The 25,264-nt window shown below is 38.8% G+C and overlaps 1 protein-coding gene across 2 annotated transcripts in view; it reads left to right on the top strand.

Moving 5' to 3' along the window:
- The window catches only part of DHX8 (DEAH-box helicase 8), a 271,060-nt gene that overhangs the window by 139,071 nt on the left and 106,725 nt on the right, over positions 1 to 25,264 (top strand). For both annotated transcript variants that reach the window (XM_053699596.1, XM_053699595.1), the window contains exons 11-13: positions 172 to 269; positions 5,273 to 5,420; positions 9,970 to 10,151. In XM_053699596.1, the coding sequence (XP_053555571.1) occupies positions 172 to 269; positions 5,273 to 5,420; positions 9,970 to 10,151 (428 nt within the window). The remainder of the gene's footprint in view (positions 1 to 171; positions 270 to 5,272; positions 5,421 to 9,969; positions 10,152 to 25,264) is intronic.

The raw sequence follows: 25,264 nt of genomic DNA, 5'->3' as shown, positions 1-25,264 counted from the left end.
ATAGTCTATGTATAAGGTTATTATATTATTTTCTTTGTCATATTGTTTGGTGCCTCATACCCTCACTTCTCTAGAGCACCAACTCATTGTCTCTCTGAAAACATTTAGATAGCTTTGCTTTCCTCTGAGGAACAGGTGCATTTTATTGATTACTGTTCTGCTTTTACACAGATGAAGATCTAGAGATTGAGCTGGTGGAAGAAGAACCCCCATTTCTCAGGGGTCATACTAAACAGAGCATGGATATGAGTCCTATTAAAATAGTAAAGGTAATGTTTATTGGAAGAGAGCAAAAGGTATTAAATATCTTTTAAACAAATATTTCACAGTGGTCACTTTACCCCTATATATATCATTGCACTTTTATTATTTTGTGCAATGCATTCCAGGTGTTCTAACTTGCTTAACACCTGTTTGCCGCAATTTTTGAGCATTAAAGCTCTGTCAGAACATCTCTGTTCAGACAAGCTGTTATAAAATGATCCCTAGTGAGATTCTAAAAAGGCAGATTTTTGCTATTAGTCTCCAAGGGGTGCTCCCTGGATTTCTGTATGAGGTGAGACGAGCCCAGTTCAATATGTCAATGCATGACATGATTTCTGCTGCATTTACACTTTCTGCTTCATATGTTCTATTACTTTACTCTTCAGAATAAGTTTTATAACATTTAAACTCTACTCTTTCTATTTTATTGCACATAGATTCTGTATACAGCAGTGTCTTTTGGATTGTGATTTACAAATTCTGATTATGCTTTTACAGTGTCTGTGTAACTTTAAAGTGAAGTTCAATTTTACCTCACTGATCATCACCCCTTTAAACATTTACCTCTAAATATCACAGTCGCTAAGTTTTTTTTTTTTTTTTAAAAACATATGAATTTATCGAAATTTAGATATATATTATACCGAGGTTTCTTACTTTTACTCCTCCCCCGGTCAACTTCCTTATTTTTCTCTAATGACGTAGCGAGCATAAGAAGAAGCTGAACGCGTCTCTTCAAAGCTCGTGGACAACACCGGCTTCGATATGCGCATGCGTATTATATCTTCATTGGCGCATGCATAAAAAATTTCAGTCCGTCGCTTTGTTCATTCCGGAGCAGTGTTATATTGTAGTCACAGTATTGGCAACTTGTATCAATACTTTTGTACGCAATACAATAAAGTGCTTTTTTTTTTTTTTTTAAAGTGCTTGCTTTGTTCTATCGGGATCAGTAGTGACTGAGTCAATGTATCTAATTACGACAGACAGGCTAATACGCATGCGCAAATCGTGAACGAGCATGACATCTAGGACGACACACGCAGTTACACGCATGCGCAATACTGAATGATGACGCGGGTAAAAAGGGGCAGGACGCCACGGGGGAAGTAAAGCAATTGGTTAGGAATTTCTGAAAATATGTCAATCAAAAACGGATAAATGTCGGGCGGACAATTGCAGCAATACGGACGGTAAATAAAAATAAAAAAAAACTAACGACATGCATAATTTTAGAAAAATTGATGAATGAACATTATACTATTTTCAAAAGTTACTTAGGATACTGTTAACTAGAGAGGCGGACTTGACCTTCACTTTAACAAATTAGGCTCATACTTTGTATATTTATGGATTTTATTTTACATATCACACTTTGTATGTGTTCTTTTTAAAATTAGAACTGAAAGCTGACAGCTTCGGTGTCATAGAGAGCTTCATTACTTTCTGTGGGCCTGATAATCAAAGATTCTCTAGTTTGGAGAGAAATTATACTGTACACACATGGGCTCAAATTCTAAAAGAAAAAGGGCAAAATCTGGAAGTCCCAGAGTGATGAAAGGTGACTTTCATAGGTAGTAATAAGGCCCTCTTGGATACAGAATTTTGCACGGCATAGAGAAGTTAACAGGAGAACACCTGTGAGTAATATATAGTCTGTTTGCAGCAAATGCAAATTAACCCCTTAGTGACCAGACCATTTTTCCATTCTTCTTACCTTTAAGGACCAGGGCTATTTTTACATGTTTGCGGTGTTTGTGTTTAGCTGTAATTACTTATTTACTGTAACCACACATTTTATATACCGTTTTTCTCGCCATTAAATGTACTTTGTAAAGATACCATTATTTTCATAATTTCTTATAATTTACTATAAAAAAAAAAAAAATATATATATATATATATATATAACATATACTTTTTCTAACTTTGACCCCCAAAATCTGTTACACATCTACAACCACCAAAAAACACCCATGCTATAAATAGTTTCTAAATTTTGTCCTGAGTTTAGGAATACCCAATGTTTACATGTTCTTTGCTTTTTTTTTTTGCAAGTTATAGGAAAATAAGTACAAGTAGCACTTTGCTATTTCCAAACCATTTTTTTTTTTTCAAAATTAGCGAGTTACATTGTAACACTGATATCTGTCAGGAATCCCTGAATAACTCTTCCCATGTATTTATATATATTTTTTAGTAGAAAACCCAAAGTATTGATCTTGGTATATTCATGCCACCAGTTCACCGCCAAATGCGATTAAATAATAAAAAAAAATCATTAACTTTTTCAAAAACTTTAGTTTTCTCACTGTAATTATTTCCAAACAGGTTGTGCAATTATGGCACAAATGGTTGTAAATGCTTCTTTGGGATCCCCTTTGTTCAGAAATAGCAGACATTTATGGCTTTGGCGTTACTTTTTGGTAATTAGAAGGCCGCTAAATGCTGCTGCGTACCACACTTTTATTATGCCCAGCGGTGAAGGGGTTAATTAGGAGGGAGCTTGTAGGGTTAATTTTAGCTTTAGTGTAGTAGACAACCCAAAGTATTGTTCTAGGTCCATTTTGGTATATTTCATGCTACCAGTTCACCGCCAAATGCGATTAAATAAAAAAAAATCATTAACTTTTTCACTAACTTTAGGTTTCTCACTGAAATTATTTATTGTTGTAATTGTAGGGTTATTTTAGCTTTAGTGTAGAGATCAGCCTCCCACCTGACATATCCCACCCCCTGATCCCTTGTTGATCCTCCTCAAACAGCTGTCTTCCCTCCCCCACCTCACAAATATCACCACCATCTTAAGTACTGGCAGAAAGTCTACTAAAATAAAAGGCTTTTTTTTTTAAATTTATTTTGCAGTTTTTGATCCCCCCAAACAGCTCTCTAACCCTCCCCCCTCTACCTATTTGCTGCCATCTTGGGTACTGGCAGCTGTTTGATCCCTTTCTTTACATTTAATTACCCCCCTTTTCCTCTTCCTCCATCCCATACAATGCAATACAAGTTATGTACTAGCGCGCACACACACATGCGCGCTCCCGCCCCCGCACAATCCCAACAACTTTCGCGCACTGGATGAAGAGGATCTGGAAGTAATCCAGCGGTGGGCCGCCCACCGCCTCCCTGCTATGGCTTCCACCCACCAACGATCGGCACCATCGCTGGCTGATGCAGAGAGGGCTACAGAGTGGCTCTCTGCATCAGTGGGTAAAAAAGGGTATTACAGTGATGTCTCAATATCGAGGCATCACTGCAATAACCTGAAAGCGACTGGAAGAGATCACGATCGGTTCCAGCGCTTGAAACCACAGAGGACGTGCCAGACACGTCCTTAGTCATTAACTGACAGTTTTTGTAGGATGTGCCTGGTACGTCCTTGGTCGTTAAGGGGTTAAACTGAGATGTTTTCATTACAGTTTAACTTTTTTGCCAGTAGTTTAGTATATATTACTTCTCTGCCAATTTAAATAAGTGTGTGATATAAAATAAGTAGCGCTGGTACTGTGCAGATTCCCACCAAAGAATATGGTAATATAATTTATAAAATTAATAAACTTAAAAATGTAGGGTAGTTAAATATACAATTATACCATAACAATATATATACCAAAGTGCGATTTATAAAATACTGAATAAAACACTATAACACGGTTACCCATCAAAGTTTGTGACCAGAGTCTCTCAGTCCAATGGCGTAGTCATAATCACTATAGTTGGTGTTATTAGTTATAACAATCGGATGACCAAATCCTCCAAATGATTATGACAATATCCTGCCAACACGCTTCCCCTGAGAGCCCTACATGTAAAAAAGAAAGGGACAAGAACAGCCTTGATTCAAAGTAGTGTATAGCTTTAATTAACAAAAGCACAAAGGAATTCAATTAATAGACAGTAATAAATGCTACGTCATAAAACATGAGCATGTCCTCGCAGCCCTCTTGGCATCATGTATGACCAATCCGTGCTGCTACTATAATTACACATTCAGTATCAAGTGTGATAGCGTTCCTAAAGAAACGCCAAGAGGTCTGCAAGGCTCATGTTTTATGCCGTAGCATTCGTTACTGTCTGTTAAGTGCAATCATTTTGTGCTTTTGTTAATTAAAGCTATGCAGTACTTTGAGTCAAGGCTGTACTTGTTCCTTTCTGTTTTACATGTAATTAAATAAGTATTGTGAATTTTGAGCAAACTTCACCTGCATACAGCAGGCGAGATAATTCAGTGAGATGAGCTTGTGTAAAATGCTTACAGCATTTCACAAGAATTGTGAGAGCTTCTGACATACCCTGGGAAACTCCCCTGTTCAGCCTGGGGAACTCTTCTGTCCCTCCAACTTTCTGAAACATATTTATTTTACAATAAAGAAATATAAAGTGCAATGTAATTTGTAAAAGATGTACAGAAATATACAAATTATGATCCTAATGTGTTAAAGTAACACAGACTTTCAAAACATAATCAGAATTTGTAAAATTACTGCTGGATCTAAATCTGAATGAATTCAAATATAAAAGAGAGAGTGCAAAGCATAAATGTAATAATATTAAAAGGACCAAATCTGAAGTGAAAAATAAAATACAAAGCACAAAGTGTAAGTGCTTTGTATGGCAAAATGTTGCTGTCTAGAATCTTGTGATAGATCTTGCTGTGCTGGAGGATAATTTTATATAATCTCATCTGAGCAGAGAGCTTTATGGCAGGGGTATCTCATCTCTCTGGGACTTCAAGGCTCCACCCTTTATCTTTTATCATTCAGCGAGTTCAGCCCCTGTGAAGTCTGCACTTCAATTTCCCTCCATGCAGGAAAATCTTTTATCATCAGGCTGAGTTCATAGCCACTCTGATGACTGCTGATTTTATATGCAAACATTAGCCCCATATGTTGGTCTGAAACACTGACTGGCTCTTTACACTCTTGCCCATAGTGATTTTAATGAAATTACGGTATTCAGAAACGTATTTCTGTATTAAACATAGTTTTTATTTCTCCATTCCCAGAATCCTGATGGTTCCCTCTCTCAGGCAGCCATGATGCAAAGCGCTTTGGCAAAGGAGAGGAGAGAGATGAAGCAAGCACAGAGGGAAGCAGAGATGGACTCTATACCTATGGGATTGAACAAGCATTGGGTGGATCCTCTACCTGACGGTTTGTAACTGTTTCATAGGCTTCAGAATTAAAGGATTCTAATGTAGGGCTTTGATGATTAAAGGGACACTGAACCTAAATTTTGTCTTTCATGATTCAGATAGAGCATGACATTTTAAGCAACTTTCTAATTTATTCCCATTATCATTTTTTTCTTTGTTCTCTTGCTATCTTTATCCAGGGTGTGTTTGATTTAAATCTATTTAAATTATGGTTTTCATGTTTAGAATTTAGGTTTTCAGATTATTTTTCCAGTTATATCAAACCATTAATGTTTTGGTTATATATTATTAGATATGCATAGAATAGATCATTGAAATGAATGAAACTATTGGGAGGTGAACTATCTCCAGTTTAATAGGTACTGTACTTTTATTGGAAGGAGACAAATAATGATTACCTTAATTATAACAATTTAAGCAGTTTTATTTAAGTACAGAAAAATAGCCATTACATTAAAAATAATTTTATTCAACTATAACAATAACATATTTAATTGTTTAATGCTTGCCCTTCGCTCCTCACATTTAGTTCCTTGTGCAGATCTATTCTTCTCCAAACAATCTTCTATTCAGTGAGCTTTTTGAAACTTAGTATAGATTGATTCTGTGTACATAGATTTACAGGAAAGCAAAGGCATTAAAGGGACAGAAACGTCAAAATTAAACGTTCATGATTCAGAAATAACATGCACTACTGTGAGCTAGCTGCTTGTCACTGTCTCACCCATTGTATTCAGCTAGGCCCCAGTAGAGCATTGCTCTCCTTTAACAAAGGAAACCAAGAGAATGAAGTAAATCTGAAAATTGAATGGTCTATCTTAAACCCAAAAATTTGCTTTCTTAACACACCCTGTTTATTTCATACATTTTTTTGTTGTGAAGGGGCATGTTATTTCTGCAGACACAAATTCACAGTTTTAGAACTCCAAAACCAATAATATGTGATAATATCTTCAAGATAGAAAAATTGCCAACAAATAATCTGACAGAAACCTTTGGGAGAGCATAACATTGTGAATGGATTACTGAAATGTATTTACCAAAAAAAATTAAACATTACATCCATGCATATACAGCATATTGCTGTATAATTAAAACTAATCTATATTTCAGGATGAATAACCTTTAGATTATAATGCAGTGGAAAACAGAAACTATCTTTAGATAGTTCTTCAAAAAGCATTTTATTAAAAAAAAAATCAGATTTAAATAAAAAAAAAATAATAAATATATACTGTGTGTATATATGTGTATATATATATATATATATATACTGTATGTATATATGTGTGTATATATATATATATATATATTATACACAGAGAGAAGTGCACTCACAGGAATGAACAACCAGCTCAATACCATTGTTAACCTGTTCTATGGCGATTTACCACCTGGGTGCAACTTCTTTTAGCCCAGTAATGCTTTTCACAGAGTAGAACTTTCCTGTAGCATATCAGTCTGATCCCGCCTATTATGGTCAGTCCAGAGCAGAAATACCAAGCAATTCCTCTCTGGACAAGGAACACAGCAACCCCAGGCGATCGTTTCGGCCTTTATTGGGCCTCGTCAGTGAGGTGTAGCCATATTCCTCTAAGCACACTGAGCAAGGAGTCCACGTCTGGTTGCCCCTTTTTTCCCATAGGGAGACTAAATACACACAGAGATAAGTGCACTCACAGGAACGAAAAGCTAGCTCAATACCATTGTTAGCCTGTTCTATGACTTTGTTATCCTTGTTTAGAGAGGAATTGCCTGGTATTTCGGCGCTGGACTGACCGTAATAGGCGGGATCAGACTGATATACTACAGGAAGGTTCTACTCTGTGAAAGCATTACTGGGCTAAAAAAAGCTGCACCCAGGTGGTAAATCGCCAAAGAACAGGCTAACAGTGGTATTAAGCCGGTTGTTAGTTTCTGTGAGTGTATATATACATTTTTGTTTTAAAATCATTGATTTTAATCCACCCTGCTTTCATCAGCAAATTTGCTTTGTTCTTTTTGTAGTCTTTGTTTAAAGTTAAATCTAGGTAGGCTCATATGCTAATTTCTAAGCCCTTGAAGGCAGCCTCTTATCCGCGTGCATTTTGACAGTTTCACAGCTAGACAGCGCTAGTTCATGTTTGCCATATAGATAACATTGTGCTTACTCTCATGGAGTTATTTATGAGTCAGCACTGATTGGCTAAAATGCAAGTCTGTCAAAAGAACTGGGAAAAAAGTGGACAGTCTGCAGAGGCTTAGATACAAGGTAATCACAGAGGTAAAAAGTATATTAAAAGGACATAAAAACCCAATTTTTTTCTTTCATAATTCAGATAGAGCATACAATTTTAAACAACTTTCCAGTTTACTTCTGTTATCAAATTTTCTTTGTTTTCTTTTCTTTGTTTTCTTGTTATCCTTTGTTGATAAGCTGGGATGTAAGCTCATGAGTGTGCATGTGTCCACAACACTATATGGCAGCAGTTTTGCAACAATGTTATACATTAGCAGGAGCACTAGATGGCAGCACTATTTCCTGTCATGTAGTGCTTCAGGCATGTGCACGCTACCTACCTAGGTATCCCTTCCACAAAGAATAACATGAGAACAAAACAAATTTGATAATAGAAGTAAATTGGAAACTTTTTACAAAATGGTATTCTCTATCTAAATAATGAGAGAACTTTTTGGGGTTTACTGTCCCTTTAATATAACTGTTGATTATGCAAAATTGGTGAATGGGTAATAAAGGGATTTAAAAAAAAACCCATTGTTCTTCTATTATGTACTTTCTCTCTGTATCCTTTGTTTAAGATCTTACATAGGTTTAGGAGTGTGCATGTGCCTTGATTAGTATTTTGAACAATGTGTATCATTACTAAGACTGCTGCTGTATAGCGTTCCAAGGGTACAAGGTATAAAGAGAGGAACTAAAAAAGCACTAGGGGTTAAAATCTGGAGAGTATACACTTATGTCACAGTAAAATTTTCAAACGTGAGAATATAAATTGATATTAGAAAAAAGTCCTCTAAAGGTGGAAATAAAGAAGATACTAAGTGTGATATTAACACTATTTACAATTTATTATATATAAAATCAATAAAATAAAGCTTAAAAGTCAATACGATCAACTGACATTCTTAAAAAATATGTATATGTTTTAACACAAATATAAATGGTCAGTTACAAGCTCATATTTAGCAGGTTATAGTGTTAAAAACTTTGATAGTTTAAAAGATATTCCAAGCTGTATTCGTAACAAAGTATCTATTCCCTTATGTGTAAACTGTAAAACCATATAGGTTACTGTATTGGAGGAATAACTAAAGTCTCCAACAGCGTATCTAATCTTGACTGTAATGAACTGTATAGGGATGGCTTAATAAGCGGTTTATAGTCTTCGTTAGCTAACTTCGAACATTTAAATTCTCCCAGTCTTATTGTTGCAATGCGTATGATTACTCCCAGTATTGCTGTTACAATGCATATTAATAGTCGTGGCCGGCAACTATCATACCTTGGTAGTCTATGTAATCTTTAGCGTGGTCTTATGACCCTGTAGGTAGTTTACCTTTTTCTGGTGTGGCTGTTCAGAGTTGTCTAGCCGCGTTGTTCCAAGTGAACGGATGGAAACCTGGAGGTAAGGTAAAAGAGGGCCTGCCGTGCAGGTAATCTTACTGTTCCCAGGATCTTCCACACTCTAGTTTGCTCTCACGCTGATAGTGGATGCGTCTTTAGATGACATCACGATTTGACGGTAAGGAATTTCAAAACTTGCGCTAGTTTCCTTTTGATGATGGGTCAGTCAATGCCCTGCTCTTAGTACATTACGTACACAGGGGTTTAGTTTCCTTCCAAAATGAAGATGATTGTTCAGCAGTCCGCCAAGGTTCCTTTTCCTTATAGGCAGGTATTCTTGAAAAAACCCAAACGTGGTGTGAAACGCATAGATCAGCTGTGTAAAGAAGGAACATTATCCAAACATACCGATCAGAACACCTGTCAGAATACCTGCTTGTAAGGAAAAGGAACCTTGGCGGACTGCTGAACGATCATCTTCATTTGGGAAGGAAAATATCACACTTAGTATCTTCTTTCTTTCCACATTTAGAAGACTTTTTTCTAATATCAATTTATATTCTCACGTTTGAAAGTTTTACTGTGACATAAGTGTATACTCTCCAGATTTTAACCCTAGTGCTTTTTAGCGCCTCTCTTTATACATTGTACCCTTATTCACTCCCAAACCCTATCCAGGAAGAGGATAGATTATAGAGAGGCATAGGAGTTATTTAGTCCAGCGCTATCCCTTACTTTTGTATAGTGTTCTAGACAAGTGCACACTCTTAGAACGCTGTTGTGAGCTTCAACAAAGGATACCTAAAGAAAAAAATGCATTTGATAATGGATGTATATTTGGCAAGTTTATACAATTGTAGGATCTGTCTGTAATTTTGTCCCTTAAAGACTTTGAAGATTACTAGCAGCATATCTTTAACTCACTTTCATCACAAGTAATATTGCTACTGGGGTTAACTAAAGTCCCTTCTTTGCCTTGCAGTTGATGGCAGACAAATTGCTGCAAATATGAGGGGCATTGGAATGATGCCCAATGACATTCCAGAGTGGAAGAAACACGCATTTGGAGGAAACAAAGCTTCCTATGGGAAAAAGACACAGATGTCAATTCTGGAGCAGAGGGAGAGTCTACCCATTTACAAACTGAAGGAGCAGCTTGTGCAGGTAAACAGAAGATTATACATCAACCAGATCATTTCTCACTGACACTCAAATGCAAGAACAAAACTTCATTGTATTTAATTTTAAAATGGGGCACTTTTCATTGCACGTTTTGGCATATTTACATATATTCAGTGCACTTTAAAAGCTGTCACTCAAAGTCATACATTGCATTAGGCAAATAGACGGCGCTAGTTCATGTGCGTCATATAGATACTATTGTGCTCACTCCTGTGGAGTTATTTATGAGTCAGCACTGATTGGCTAAAATGCAAGTCTGTCAAAAGAACAGAAATAAGGGGACAGTCTGTAGAATCCTCTTGCATTTCCTGTTGGGGAGGAGTTATATCCCAGAAGTAATGATGACCCGTGGACTGATCGCACAACAGAAGAAAGGAATTTATCAGGTAAGCATAAATTATGTTTTTTTTTTTAAACAATAAAATATCTGGATTCGACTGTCCCTTTAATACAATTTTGCAATCAATATGCTTCTACAATAGCCATTAAAAAAAAATAGAAATAAATTAACGAAATTATGCATTTTGTCCTTTGGATGTTGGCCCACACATGGAGCTGTCGCTGAAAGTCATACATTTTAATATGCAAATATTTGCTTATATGTGTGTTTTGCAAGAATGCTTCTTTACAAAACCGAAATGCAACTCATTCATTATTCCCTGATGAATTTTGAAACGTCTGTATTTTTCCTAAATTTTAGACAGGGTTAGTAGTAACAAGCAAAGATGGTTGCTGTAGAACCTGAATTTGGACTTGAGAAATTTATTACTTAGAAGCCTGCAAGTATATTGAGGTACCAGACAGAAAAGTTAGGAGTCCACAGTAAACTTCTACAGTGGATATAAAGTCTACACACACTTATGCAATTTCAGGTTTTTGAAATGTAAAGACAAATACAGTGACGACATCAGACTTTTACCATCTGTAATGTAATTTCCCCGCAAACAAATAGTTATTTATTTTTTATTAATTTAAATTGTTTCTAATAATTAACTCCTTCCATAAGTCTGCACACTTTCATAATGGTTGCTCTAGCTTTGTGACGACCCTCCAAAGTTTATTAGAAGACAAGGTGAAAACTTATAAGGGAGGGTATCAAGAGGCCAACAACAACACTGAAGGAGCTACCGGAATTGCTGGCAGGTACCAGTCACTTCTTGCATGTAACCACCATCTCTTGTATTTTACATGCCTGGTAGGGAAGTAACCCTTTTTTACAAAAAGGAACATCCAAGCCCATCTAAATTATCCCAGAAGATTCATTCAGCCACCCCAAACCATTTGTGAAAATGTATTATGGTCTGACTGACAGGTTGAACTTTTTGGCCTAAATTGTAAAGAGATGTTTGGCCCAAAGCCAATAAAGCTCATCTTCCAAGGAACACCATACAGACTTTGAAGCATGGTGGTGGTAGCATTATGCTTTGTGGCTGCTTCTCTTCAGCTGAGTCAGGGGCTCTTGTCAAGGTATAATGAATAGCTCCAAATATCAAGATTTCTTTCATATAGGTGGCGAGAGTCCACAAGCTATTACATATGGGATATACATTCCTACCAAGAGGAGGCAAAGTTTCCAAAACCTCAAAAGCCTATAACCCCCCCACACACACATACAAACATACACACCTCACACATACCTCAGTTTATAACTTTGCCACCGTTGAAGGTGGTTGTAGCATTATGATGTGCTTGATTCTTCAGTGAAAGGCACCTCAGAGCATATTGAAACCCGGTTCCCCTCAGAGTACAGTGCTTATCAGAGGGATGTGAAGGGAGTACTGCCTCATGTCACCATGTTTGCGCCACACAAATCTTTTCATGGGCTCTCTGTAAATTCGGTCGCAGGGATTCATCTTCTGCCACCCTTTACAGATCAACGTTATACTCCTATTCCATTACATCTGCTGATATGTTTCAGTACTGGTTTGGCTGTCTATCAGTGTCTAAAGGTAAGTATATTTTAAATTTCATTATGTGGACACTCACAGCTATGGATAAGGCTTTTTCCATCTAAAGGGGAGGAGAGTCCAAAGCTTCATTCATTACTGTTGGGAATAAGACACCCCAGCCAAAGGCTTAAATACCTCCCCCACTTCCTTTATCCCCCAGTCATTCTTTGCCTTTCGTCACAGGTGGATGGCAGAGGAGTGCTGGAGTTACAGAGTGCTCTCTTATGGAGGGTAGTACTCTTCGCATTGGGACTGGAGTTTTAAATAGTCCTGTCAGCCTCTCATTGAGAGCCTGGGCAAAAGTTAGAGTCCGGAGATGCAGGGAAACCATCCCGACTCATATTAACAGCTCCATAAACAATCAGCGTTGACAAGTTTTGCTGCCTGCTTTCTTCACTCAAGTCCATGTCAGGAGCGAGGCTACTAACCTGTCACACTTGAAGGGCCGTGTTCCTGTTCCACTGCGTAGATTCTTATAAGATTGTTTCATTTTTTATTATTAATTATAACATTGAAGACACACACAGTCACAGTGAGACGCCTTTTTATCTTTACAGAATCAAGGGTTAATATTCCTGGAAGGGGGATTTTTTCCTAGGCAGGGGCGGTCCTGCCAGGCATTCCAAGTGACTGGGTGTGGCTATCTATCCTCTGTTAATCTGTGGCACAGGAGATGAAGCAGTTTCTGTAGTCCGGGTCCTAGGAGGTGGTGAGTGCCCCAGCCATTGGTGGTATAAAGGTGCCTTTTTTATAATAAAGTTAGTCTACCCAAACGCGCAAGCGATGGAGGACTCTGACGCGTTGGAAGGCTCTCCTTCCTTAACAAAGTCTCATTCCTGTGTTTATTGTGAGGAGGTGCTGGTAGATCAGCCTGCTCAACTATGTTCCACATGCCTTGATAAAGTTACAACATCTAAATGTAAACTGATGTCTCGTACTACTGAGCCGTCCACCTCTGAGGGTTCTTCGTCCCGGGAGGTGCGTTCCCTACATTCATCTCCGATTGCACATGCTGTGCCCCGGGAACTGTTGCTCCTTCGGGAGAGATTCGTTGGCCATCAGACTTTGCGGACCAACTGGAATCGGCGGTTTCAAAAATGATCCATGCCTTACTACATTCTGCTAAGCGCAAGCGTAGGGTTTATCATAGCGGCCCGGCTCAGGGCTTGTCCATACTGATGGCTGATACAGAGGCTCTATACGAGGATGAGGCCCACTCCGACTCTTCGGAGGAGGCCCCTTCTGGGTCGGAGTCTGTGTCATCTAAACCAGGCGGAGTAGCCTCATTATAGGTTTAGGATGGAGAATTTGCGCTTTCTGCGATTCCTAAGCTTGACAAGGTATACGAGGACAGGGAAGTGCCTCAGTCTTTCCCGGTTCCCGTTAAGATGGCAAATATTTTTAGGCTTGATACTCTAATTCAGGCAAGGAAGCCAGTTACTCGTCGCATCTACCATAAGGTGTGGAGGACTTGTCCTGGTGTGAGAAGCATCGATATCTTTGGCATTAGGTGAAGGTATCCAGGATTCTATCCTTTCTCCAGGACTGAGCTCCCTGACATCCAATCTTTTGTTCAGGCTCTGTCTAGAATCAGACCTGTCTTTAGGCAGTCGGCTCCTTTCTTTAGGCAGTCAGAGGTTTTGCACAGGGTTCCATTTGAACCTATGCATTCCATAGACATTAAGATTCTGTCCTGGAACGTTCTCTTCTTGTTGGCTATTGCATCGGCACGCAGAGTATCTGAGCTAGCTGCCTTGCAATGTGACCCTCCTTATCTGGTGTTTCATGCGGATAAGGCTGTACTGCGCACTGGGTTGGGGTTTCTCCCCAAGGTGGTGTCTAACCGTAACATCAATCAGGAAATTATTGTTCCTTCTTTGTGTCCTAACCCTTCTTTTTCAAAGGAGAGGTTATTTCATAACCTGGATGTGGTTAGTGCCTTGAAGTTTTATCTTCAGGCTACCAAGGATTTCAGACAGTCTACATCTCTTTTTGTGGTGTATTCTGGGAAGCACAAAAGGCAAAGGGCCTCTGCTGCTTCTTTGTCTTTTTGGTTGAGGAGTACGATTTGCTTGGCTTATGAGACAGCGGGACATAAGCCTCATCAGAGGATCACGGCCCATTCAACTAGAGATGTGGCTTCGTCTTGGGCCTTCAAGAATGAGGCCTCTATGGAGCAAATTTGTAAGGTGGCTACCTGGTCCTCCTTACACACTTTTGCAAAGTTTTACAAGTTTGACGTTTTTGCTTCTGCGGAAGCTGTTTTTGGGAGAAAGGTTTTGCAGGCTGTGGTGCCCTCTGATTAGGGTCTGCCTTTTTACCCTCCCGGTTTCATTCAGTGTCCTCTAGAATTATGCTTACCTGATAATTTTATTTCCATCGAGGGGAGGAGAGTCCACGGCTCCCACCCGTATCTCCGAGGGGCGGACCCAAATGTAATACTCTTCTGGCACCATTTATACCCTGATATTTCTCCTACTGTTCCTGGTTCCCTCTGCAGAATGACTGGGGGATGAGGGAAGTGGGGGAGGTATTTAAGCCTTTGGATGGGGGTGTCTTTGCCTTCTCCTGGTGGCCAGTTTCTTAATTCCCAACAGTAATGAATGAAGCCGTGGACTCTCCTCCCCTCGATGGAAATGAAATTATCAGGTAAGCATAATTTGTTTTTTATATGTAAGAAAAGTTTTAACTATGTATAGTATATATAAAGCCTAGGGACAGGCACTATTCCCCTTCTTTTTGCACAAGTTTTTTTTTTACATTTGAGCTTACTGAATTTTTTAGGCCATATAATTATGCTGTATGCGCAGCGATGCAATATTTCTCTTACCTTCTACTTATAAATAAAAAAAATGTGTCACAGCGTGCGCATTTAGTATAAGGACAGGGATAGCACTTCATAATTTATGCGACTATAACATTGTATAACACATAGTTGTAGAAAATTGTGCATACTGACTTTTCTAGTTTCTGGGCTACATGCTTAGCGCTTTGTCCTTTGCAATCACTATACAGGGGGCATATTTTTTTCCATTCCTCAAAGCTTGCTTAAAAAAAGGGGGTTATAATAGTAATTATTGATTTTTTTTCCCCCCATAATGGAGCAGCACCAAGCTGTCCCTGAAGTTGCCATAGGAACTGAGCCTGTTGAACACCTTTCTACCAAAGCTAAGTGTGCTTATTGTAAAACTAAATTAGCTTCTTCAGTTCATTTGTGTGGCTCATGCTTAGATTTTTTTTATCGCATACCGATCAATCTAATGAAGTTTCTATATGTTCTAATGCAACTACTGTTCCCTCCTTACAGATGGATGCAGATGGCTTTCCCCCAGCAATGAAAAGTTTATTACTACTGACATTACTAAGTTCCTGACTGCACAACCGCCTTCAAATTAGCGAAAAAAGGCAGTTCCGATTTTAACTTCTACTAGTAAAATATGTACTGACCTACAAAATACTGAAGTATCTTCTAATGATGAGGATTCCTCTAACAGTGAGTCTCCCTCATCAGAAACAGAACCTGATAATTCCTCCTTTTTATTTAATAATTAACACATTCATTCTCTTTTGAAGGAAGCCTTAGTCACTTTAGGGATTGAAGAAGCTAAACCTTCTGATGATAAACCCTTGTAATCGTTTGAATTCATTATATAAAACTATTGATGAGATTTTCCCTATACCTGATGCTGTCTCTGATATGATTGCTAAAGATTGGTCTAAACCAGGTGCCTCTCTTAACCCTTTTTCAAGGTTAAAAAAATTATATCCTTTACCTACTGCAAACTTGGAATTGTGGGAGACCGTTCCTAAAGTTGATGGGGGCCATTTCCACTCTAGCTAAGCACACTTCTATTCCTTTAGAAGACAGCACTTCTTTAATAGACCCTTTAGATAGAAAACTTGAATCTTATCTATGAAGGGCATATTTACACACTGGCTATATTATTAGACTAGCTATTGCTAACGTAGCTGCTGCTTCTAATTTCTTTCATGTAATTAGCAAGAGTCCATGAGCTAGTGACGTATGGGATATACATTCCTACCAGGAGGGGCAAAGTTTCCCAAACCTCAAAATGCCTATAAATACACCGCTCACCACACCCACAAATCAGTTTTACAAACTTTGCCTCCCATGGAGGTGGTGAAGTAAGTTTGTGCTAGATTCTTCGTTAATATGCGCTTCGCAGCAGGCTGGAGCCCGGTTTTCCTCTCAGTGTGCAGTGAATGTCAGAGGGATGTGAAGAGAGTATTGCCTATTTGAATTCAATGATCTCCTTCTACGGGGTCTATTTCATAGGTTCTCTGTTATCGGTCGTAGAGATTCATCTCTTACCTCCCTTTTCAGATCGACGATATACTCTTATATATACCATTACCTCTACTGATTCTCGTTTCAGTACTGGTTTGGCTTTCTACTACATGTAGATGAGTGTCCTGGGGTAAGTAAGTCTTATTTTTGTGACACTCTAAGCTATGGTTGGGCACTTTTATATAAAGTTCTAAATATATGTGTTTAAACATTTATTTGCATTGATTAAGGATGTTCAACATTCCTTTTTTTCAGACAGTCAGTTTCATTATTGGGATAATGCATATGAATAATCAATTTTTCTTACCTTTAAATTTGACTTTTTTCCTGTGGGCTGTTAGGCTCGCGGGGGCTGAAAATGCTTCTTTTTATTGCGTCATTTTTGGCGCTGACTTTTTTGGCGCCGGAAGTTGCGTAATTTTTTTGACGTTTTTGCGCCAAAAATGTCGGCGTCACCGGATGTGGCGTCATTTTTGGAGCTTAAAGCATTTAGGCGCCAAATAATGTGGGCGTCTTTTTTGGCGCTAACAAATATGAGCGTCATTATTGTCTCCACATTATTGAAGTCTCATTGTTTATTTGCTTCTGGTTGCTAGAAGCTTGTTCATTGGCATTTTTTCCCATTCCTGAAACTGTCATTTAAGGAATTTGATCAATTTTGCTTTATATGTTGTTTTTTCTATTACATATTGCAAGATGTCTCAGATTGACCCTGAATCAGAAGATACTTCTGGAAAATTGCTTCCTGATGCTGGATCTACCAAAGTTAAGTGTATTTGTTGTAAACTTGTGGTAACTGTTCCTCCGGCTGTTGTTTGTAATGAATGTCATGACAAACTTGTTAATGCAGATAATATTTCCTTTAGTAATGTTCCATTACCTGTTGCTGTTCCATCAACATGTAATATTCAGGGTGTTCCTGTTAACATAAGAGATTTTGTTTCTAAATCTATTAAGAAGGCTATGTCTGTTATTCCTCCTTCCAGTAAACGTAAAAGGTCTTTTAAAACTTCTCATTTTTCAGATGAATTTTTAAATGAACATCATCATTCTGTTTCTGTTTCTGATAATGATTTTTCTGGTTCAGAGGATTCTTTTTCAGAGGTTGATACTGATAAATCTTCATATTTATTTAAAATGGAATTTATTCGCTCTTTACTTAAAGAAGTCTTAATTGCATTAGAAATAGAGGAATCGGGTCCTCTTGATACTAAATCTAAACGTTTGAATGCGGTTTTTAAACCTCCTGTAGTTATTCCGGAGGTTTTTCCCGTCCCTGATGCTATTTCTGAAGTAATTTCCAGGGAATGGAATAATTTGGGTAATTCATTTACTCCTAAACGGTTTAAGCAATTATATCCTGTGCCATCTGACAGATTAGAGTTTTGGGACAAAATCCCTAAGGTTGATGGGGCTATCTCTACTCTTGCTAAACGTACTACTATTCCTACGGCAGATAGTACTTCCTTTAAGGATCCTTTAGATAGGAAAATTGAATCCTTTCTAAGAAAAGCTTACTTATGTTCAGGTAATCTTCTTAGACCTGCTATATCTTTGGCGGATGTTGCTGCAGCTTCAACTTTATGGTTGGAAGCTTTAGCACAAGTAACAGATCATAATACTCATAGCATTGTTAATCTTCTTCAACATGCTAATAACTTTATTTGTGATGCCATTTTTGATATCATTAGGGTTGATGTCAGGTATATGTCTAGCCATTTTAGCTAGAAGAGCTTTATGGCTTAAAACTTGGAATGCTGATATGTCTTCTAAGTCAACTTTGCTTTCCCTTTCTTTCCAAGGTAATAAATTGTTTGGTTCACAGTTGGATTCTATTATTTCAACTGTTACTGGGGGGAAAGGAACTTTTTTACCACAGGATAAAAGATCTAAGGGTAAATTTAGGTCTGCTAATCGTTTTCGTTCCTTTCGTCACAATAAGGAACAAAAACCTGATCCTTCCCCTACAGGAGCGGTATCAGTTTGGAAACCATCTCCAGTCTGGAATAAATCCAAGCCTTTTAGAAAGCCAAAGCCAGCTCCCAAGTCCACATGAAGGTGCGGCCCTCATTCCAGCCCAGCTGGTAGGGGGCAGATTACGATTTTTCAAAGAAATTTGGATCAATTCTATTCACAATCTTTGGATTCAAAATATTGCTTCACAAGGGTACAGAATAGGCTTCAAGATAAGGCCTCCTGCAAAAAGATTTTTTCTTTCCCGTGTCCCAATAAATCCAGTGAAGGCTCAAGCATTTCCGATATATGTTTCAGATCTAGAGTTGGCTGGAGTAATTGTGCCAGTTCCAGTTTTGGAACAGGGGCTGGGGTTTTACTCAAATCTCTTCATTGTACCAAAGAAGGAGAATTCCTTCAGACCAGTTCTGGATTTAAAAATATTGAATCACTATGTAAGGATTCCAACATTCAAAATGGTAACTATAAGGACTATTCTGCCTTTTGTTCAGCAAGGGCATTATATGTCCACAATAGATTTACAGGATGCATATCTGCATATTCCGATTCATCCAGATCACTATCAGTTTCTGAGATTCTCTTTTCTAGACAAGCGTTACCAGTTTGTGGCTCTGCCGTTTGGCCTAGCAACAGCTCCAAGGATTCTTACAAAGGTTCTCGGTGCCCTTCTATCTGTAATCAGAGAACAGGGTATTGTGGTATTTCCTTTATTTGGACGATATCTTGGTACTTGCTCAGTCTTCACATTTAGCAGAATCTCATACGAATCGACTTGTATCGTTTCTTCGAGAACATGGTTGGAGGATCAATTTACCAAAGAGTTCGTTGATTCCTCAGACAAGGGTAACCTTTTTAGGTTTTCAGATAGATTCAGTGTCCATGACTCTATCGCTGACGGACAAGAGACGTCTGAAATTGGTTTCAGCTTGTCGAAACCTTCAGTCTCAATCATTCCCTTCGGTAGCCTTATGCATGGAAATTCTAGGTCTTATGACTGCTGCATCGGACGCGATCCCCTTTGCTCGTTTTCACATGCGACCTCTTCAGCTCTGTATGCTGAACCAGTGGTGCAGGGATTATACAAAGATATCACAATTAATATCTTTAAAACCGATTGTACGACACTCTCTGATGTGGTGGACAGACCACCTTCGTTTAGTTCAGGGGCTTCTTTTGTTCTTCCGACCTGGACTGTGATTTCAACAGATGCAAGTCTGACAGGTTGGGGAGCTGTATGGGGGTCTCTGACAGCACAAGGGGTTTGGGAATCTCAGGAGGCGAGATTACCAATCAACATTTTGGAACTCCGTGCGATTTTCAGAGCTCTTCAGTCGTGGCCTCTTCTAAAGAGAGAGTCGTTCATTTGTTTTCAGACGGACAATGTCACAACCGTGTCATATGTCAATCATCAAGGAGGGACTCACAGTCCTCTGTCTATGAAAGAAGTATCTTGAATACTTGTATGGGCTGAATCCAGCTCCTGTCTAATTTCTGCGGTTCATATCCCAGGTATAGACAATTGGGAAGCGGATTATCTCAGTCGCCAAACATTACATCCGGGCGAATGGTCTCTTCACCCAGAGGTATTTAGTCAGATTGTTCAAATGAGGGGACTTCCAGAAATAGATCTGATGGCTTCCCATCTAAACAAGAAGCTTCCCAGGTATCTGTCCAGATCCAGGGATCCTCAGGCGGAAGCAGTGGATGCATTGTCAATTCCTTGGAAGTATCATCCTGCCTATATCTTTCCGCCTCTAGTTCTTCTTCCAAGAGTGATTTCCAAGATTCTAAAGGAGCGTTCGTTTGTTCTGCTGGTGGCTCCAGCATGGCCTCACAGGTTTTGGTATGCAGATCTTGTCCGGATGGCTACTTGCCAACCGTGGACTCTTCCGTTAAGACCAGACCTTCTATCGCAAGTTCCTTTTTTCCATCAGGATCTCAAATCCTTAAATTTGAAGGTATGGAGATTGAACGCTTGATTCTCAGTCATAGAGGTTTCTCTGACTCTGTAATTAATACTATGTTACAGGCTCGTAAATCTGTATCTAGGAAGATATATTATCGAGTCTGGAAGGCTTACATTTCTTGGTGTTCTTCTCATCATTTTTCTTGGCATTCTTTTAGAATTCCTAGAATTTTACAGTTTCTTCAGGATGGTTTGGATAAAGGTTTGTCTGCAAGTTCCTTGAAAGGACAAATCTCTGCTCTTTCTGTTCTTTTTCACAGAAAGATTGCTAATCTTCCTGATATTCATTGTTTTGTACAGGCTTTGGTTCGTATAAAACCTGTCATTAAGTCAATTTCTCCTCCTTGGAGTTTGAATTTGGTTCTGGGGGCTCTTCAAGCTCCTCCGTTTGAACCTATGCATTCGCTGGATATTAAATTACTTTCTTGGAAAGTTTTGTTTCTTTTGGCCATCTCTTCTGCTAGAAGAGTTTCTGAATTATCTGCTCTTTCTTGTGAGTCTCCTTTTCTGATTTTTCATCAGGATAAGGCGGTGTTGCGAACTTCATTTAAATTTTTACCTAAGGTTGTGAATTCTAACAACATTAGTAGAGAAATTGTGGTTCCTTCTTTGTGTCCTAATCCTAAGAACTCTAAGGAAAGATCGTTGCATTCTTTGGATGTAGTTAGAGCTTTGAAATATTATGTTGAAGCTACTAAAGATTTCCGAAAGACTTCTAGTCTATTTGTTATCTTTTCTGGTTCTAGGAAAGGTCAGAAGGCTTCTGCCATTTCTTTGGCATCTTGGTTAAAATCTTTGATTCATCATGCTTATGTTGAGTCGGGTAGAACTCCGCCTCAAAGGATTACAGCTCATTCGACTAGGTCAGTCTCTACTTCCTGGGCATTTAGGAATGAAGCTTCGGTTGATCAGATTTGCAAAGCAGCAACTTGGTCTTCTTTGCATACTTTTACTAAATTCTACCATTTTGATGTGTTTTCTTCTTCTGAAGCAGTCTTTGGTAGAAAAGTACTTCAGGCAGCTGTTTCAGTTTGATTCTTCTACTTATAATTTCAGTTTTCTTTCATGTAATTAGCAAGAGTCCATGAGCTAGTGACGTATGGGATATACATTCCTACCAGGAGGGGCAAAGTTTCCCAAACCTCAAAATGCCTATAAATACACCCCTCACCACACCCACAATTCAGTTTTTACAAACTTTGCCTCCGATGGAGGTGGTGAAGTAAGTTTGTGCTAGATTCTACGTTGATATGCGCTCCGCAGCAAGTTGGAGCCCGGTTTTCCTCTCAGCGTGCAGTGAATGTCAGAGGGATGTGAGGATAGTATTGCCTATTTGAATGCAGTGATCTCCTTCTACGGGGTCTATTTCATAGGTTCTCTGTTATCGGTCGTAAAGATTCATCTCTTACCTCCCTTTTCAGGTCGACAATATACTCTTATAAATACCATTACCTCTGCTGATTCTCGTTTCAGTACTGGTTTGGCTTTCTACAAACATGTAGATGAGTGTCCTGGGGTAAGTAAATATTATTTTCTGTGACAGTCTAAGCTATGGTTGGGCACTTTGTTTATAAAGTTCTAAATATATGTATTCAAACATTTATTTGCCTTGACTCAGAATGTTCAACTTTCCTTATTTTTCAGACAGTCAGTTTCATATTTGGGATTATGCATTTAAATTATTCATTTTTTCTTACCTTCAAAAATTTGACTATTTTTTCCCTGTGGGCTGTTAGGCTCGCGGGGGCTGAAAATGCTTCATTTTATTGCGTCATTCTTGGCGCTGACTTTTTTGGCGCAAAAATTCTTTTCCGTTTCCGGCGTCATACGTGTCGCCGGAAGTTGCGTCATTTTTTGACGTTATTTTGCGCTTTCCAGATGTGGCGTCATTTTTGGCGCCAAAAGCATTTAGGCGCCAAATAATGTGGGCGTCTTATTTGGCGCTAAAAAATATGGGCGTCGCTTTTGTCTCCACATTATTTTAGTCTCATTTTTCATTGCTTCTGGTTGCTAGAAGCTTGTTCTTTGGCATTTTTTCCCATTCCTGAAACTGTCATTTAAGGAATTTGATCAATTTTGCTTTATATGTTGTTTTTTCTCTTACATATTGCAAGATGTCTCACGTTGCATCTGAGTCAGAAGATACTACAGGAAAATCGCTGTCAAGTGCTGGATCTACCAAAGCTAAGTGTATCTGCTGTAAACTTTTGGTAGCTATTCCTCCGGCTGTTGTTTGTATTAATTGTCATAACAAACTTGTTAATGCAGATAATATTTCCTTTAGTAAAGTACCATTGTCTGTTGCAGTTCCTTGAACATCTAAGGTGCAGAATGTTCCTGATAACAATCATTCCCTTCGGTAGCCTTATGCATGGAAATTCTAGGTCTTATGACTGCTGCATCGGACGCGATCCCCTTTGCTCGTTTTCACATGCGACCTCTTCAGCTCTGTATGCTGAATCAATGGTGCAAGGATTACACAAAGATATCTCAATTAATATCTTTAAAACCGATTGTTCGACACTCTCTAACGTGGTGGACAGATCACCATCGTTTAATTCAGGGGGCTTCTTTTGTGCTTCCGACCTGGACTGTAATTTCAACAGATGCAAGTCTCACAGGTTGGGGAGCTGTGTGGGGATCTCTGACGGCACAAGGAGTTTGGGAATCTCAGGAGGTGAGATTACCGATCAATATTTTGGAACTCCGTGCAATTTTCAGAGCTCTTAATTTTTGGCCTCTTCTGAAGAGAGAATCGTTCATTTGTTTTCAGACAGACAATGTCACAACTGTGGCATACATCAATCATCAAGGAGGGACTCACAGTCCTCTGGCTATGAAAGAAGTATCTCGAATTTTGGTTTGGGCGGAATCCAGCTCCTGTCTAATCTCTGCGGTTCATATCCCAGGTATAGACAATTGGGAAGCGGATTATCTCAGTCGCCAAACGTTGCATCCGGGCGAATGGTCTCTTCACCCAGAGGTATTTCTTCAGATTGTTCAAATGTGGGAACTTCCAGAAATAGATCTGATGGTGTCTCATCTAAACAAGAAACTTCCCAGGTATCTGTCCAGATCCCGGGATCCTCAGGCGGAGGCAGTGGATGCATTATCACTTCCTTGGAAGTATCATCCTGCCTATATCTTTCCGCCTCTAGTTCTTCTTCCAAGAGTAATCTCCAAGATTCTGAAGGAATGCTCGTATGTTCTGCTGGTAGCTCCGGCATGGCCTCCACAGGTTTTGGTATGCGGATCTTGTCCGGATGGCCTCTTGCCAACCGTGGACTCTTCCGTTAAGACCAGACCTTCTGTCTCAAGGTCCTTTTTTCCATCAGGATCTGAAATCCTTAAATTTAAAGGTATGGAGATTGAACGCTTGATTCTTGGTCAAAGAGGTTTCTCTGACTCTGTGATTAATACTATGTTACAGGCTCGTAAATCTGTTTCCAGAGAGATATATTATAGAGTCTGGAAGACTTATATTTCTTGGTGTCTTTCTCATCATTTTTCTTGGCATTCTTTTAGAATACCGAGAATATTACAGTTTCTTCAGGATGGTTTAGATAAGGGTTTGTCCGCAAGTTCCTTGAAAGGACAAATCTCTGCTCTTTCTGTTCTTTTTCACAGAAAGATTGCTATTCTTCCTGATATTCATTGTTTTGTACAAGCTTTGGTTCGTATAAAGCCTGTCATTAAGTCAATTTCTCCTCCTTGGAGTTTGAATTTGGTTCTGGGGGCTCTTCAAGCTCCTCCGTTTGAACCTATGCATTCATTGGACATTAAATTACTTTCTTGGAAAGTTTTGTTCCTTTTGGCCATCTCTTCTGCCAGAAGAGTTTCTGAATTATCTGCTCTTTCTTGTGAGTCTCTTTTTCTGATTTTTCATCAGGATAAGGCGGTGTTGCGAACTTCTTTTGAATTTTTACCTAAAGTTGTGAATTCCAACAACATTAGTAGAGAAATTGTGGTTCCTTCATTATGTCCTAATCCTAAGAATTCTAAGGAGAAATCGTTGCATTCTTTGGATGTTGTTAGAGCTTTGAAATATTATGTTGAAGCTACTAAATCTTTCCGAAAGACTTCTAGTCTATTTGTTATCTTTTCCGGTTCTAGAAAAGGCCAGAAAGCTTCTGCCATTTCTTTGGCATCTTGGTTGAAATCTTTAATTCATCTTGCCTATGTTGAGTCGGGTAAAACTCCGCCTCAGAGGATTACAGCTCATTCTACTAGGTCAGTTTCTACTTCCTGGGCGTTTAGGAATGAAGCTTCGGTTGATCAGATTTGCAAAGCAGCAACTTGGTCCTCTTCGCATACTTTTACTAAATTCTACCATTTTGATGTATTTTCTTCTTCTGAAGCAGTTTTTGGTAGAAAAGTACTTCAGGCAGCGGTTTCAGTTTGAATCTTCTGCTTCTGTTTTTCATTAAACTTTATTTTGGGTGTGGATTATTTTCAGCAGGAATTGGCTGTCTTTATTTTATCCCTCCCTCTCTAGTGACTCTTGTGTGGAAAGATCCACATCTTGGGTAATCATTATCCCATACGTCACTAGCTCATGGACTCTTGCTAATTACATGAAAGAAAACATAATTTATGTAAGAACTTACCTGATAAATTCATTTCTTTCATATTAGCAAGAGTCCATGAGGCCCGCCCTTTTTTTGTGGTGGTTATGATTTTGTATAAAGCACAATTATTCCAATTCCTTATTTTATATGCTTTCGCACTTTTTTATCACCCCACTTCTTGGCTATTCGTTAAACTGAATTGTGGGTGTGGTGAGGGGTGTATTTATAGGCATTTTGAGGTTTGGGAAACTTTGCCCCTCCTGGTAGGAATGTATATCCCATACGTCACTAGCTCATGGACTCTTGCTAATATGAAAGAAATAAATTTA

This window comes from Bombina bombina, chromosome 1 (genome assembly GCF_027579735.1).
Source record: "Bombina bombina isolate aBomBom1 chromosome 1, aBomBom1.pri, whole genome shotgun sequence".
NCBI classification, from domain to species: Eukaryota; Metazoa; Chordata; class Amphibia; order Anura; family Bombinatoridae; genus Bombina; species Bombina bombina.
This window is presented reverse-complemented; position numbering and strand designations above follow the sequence as displayed.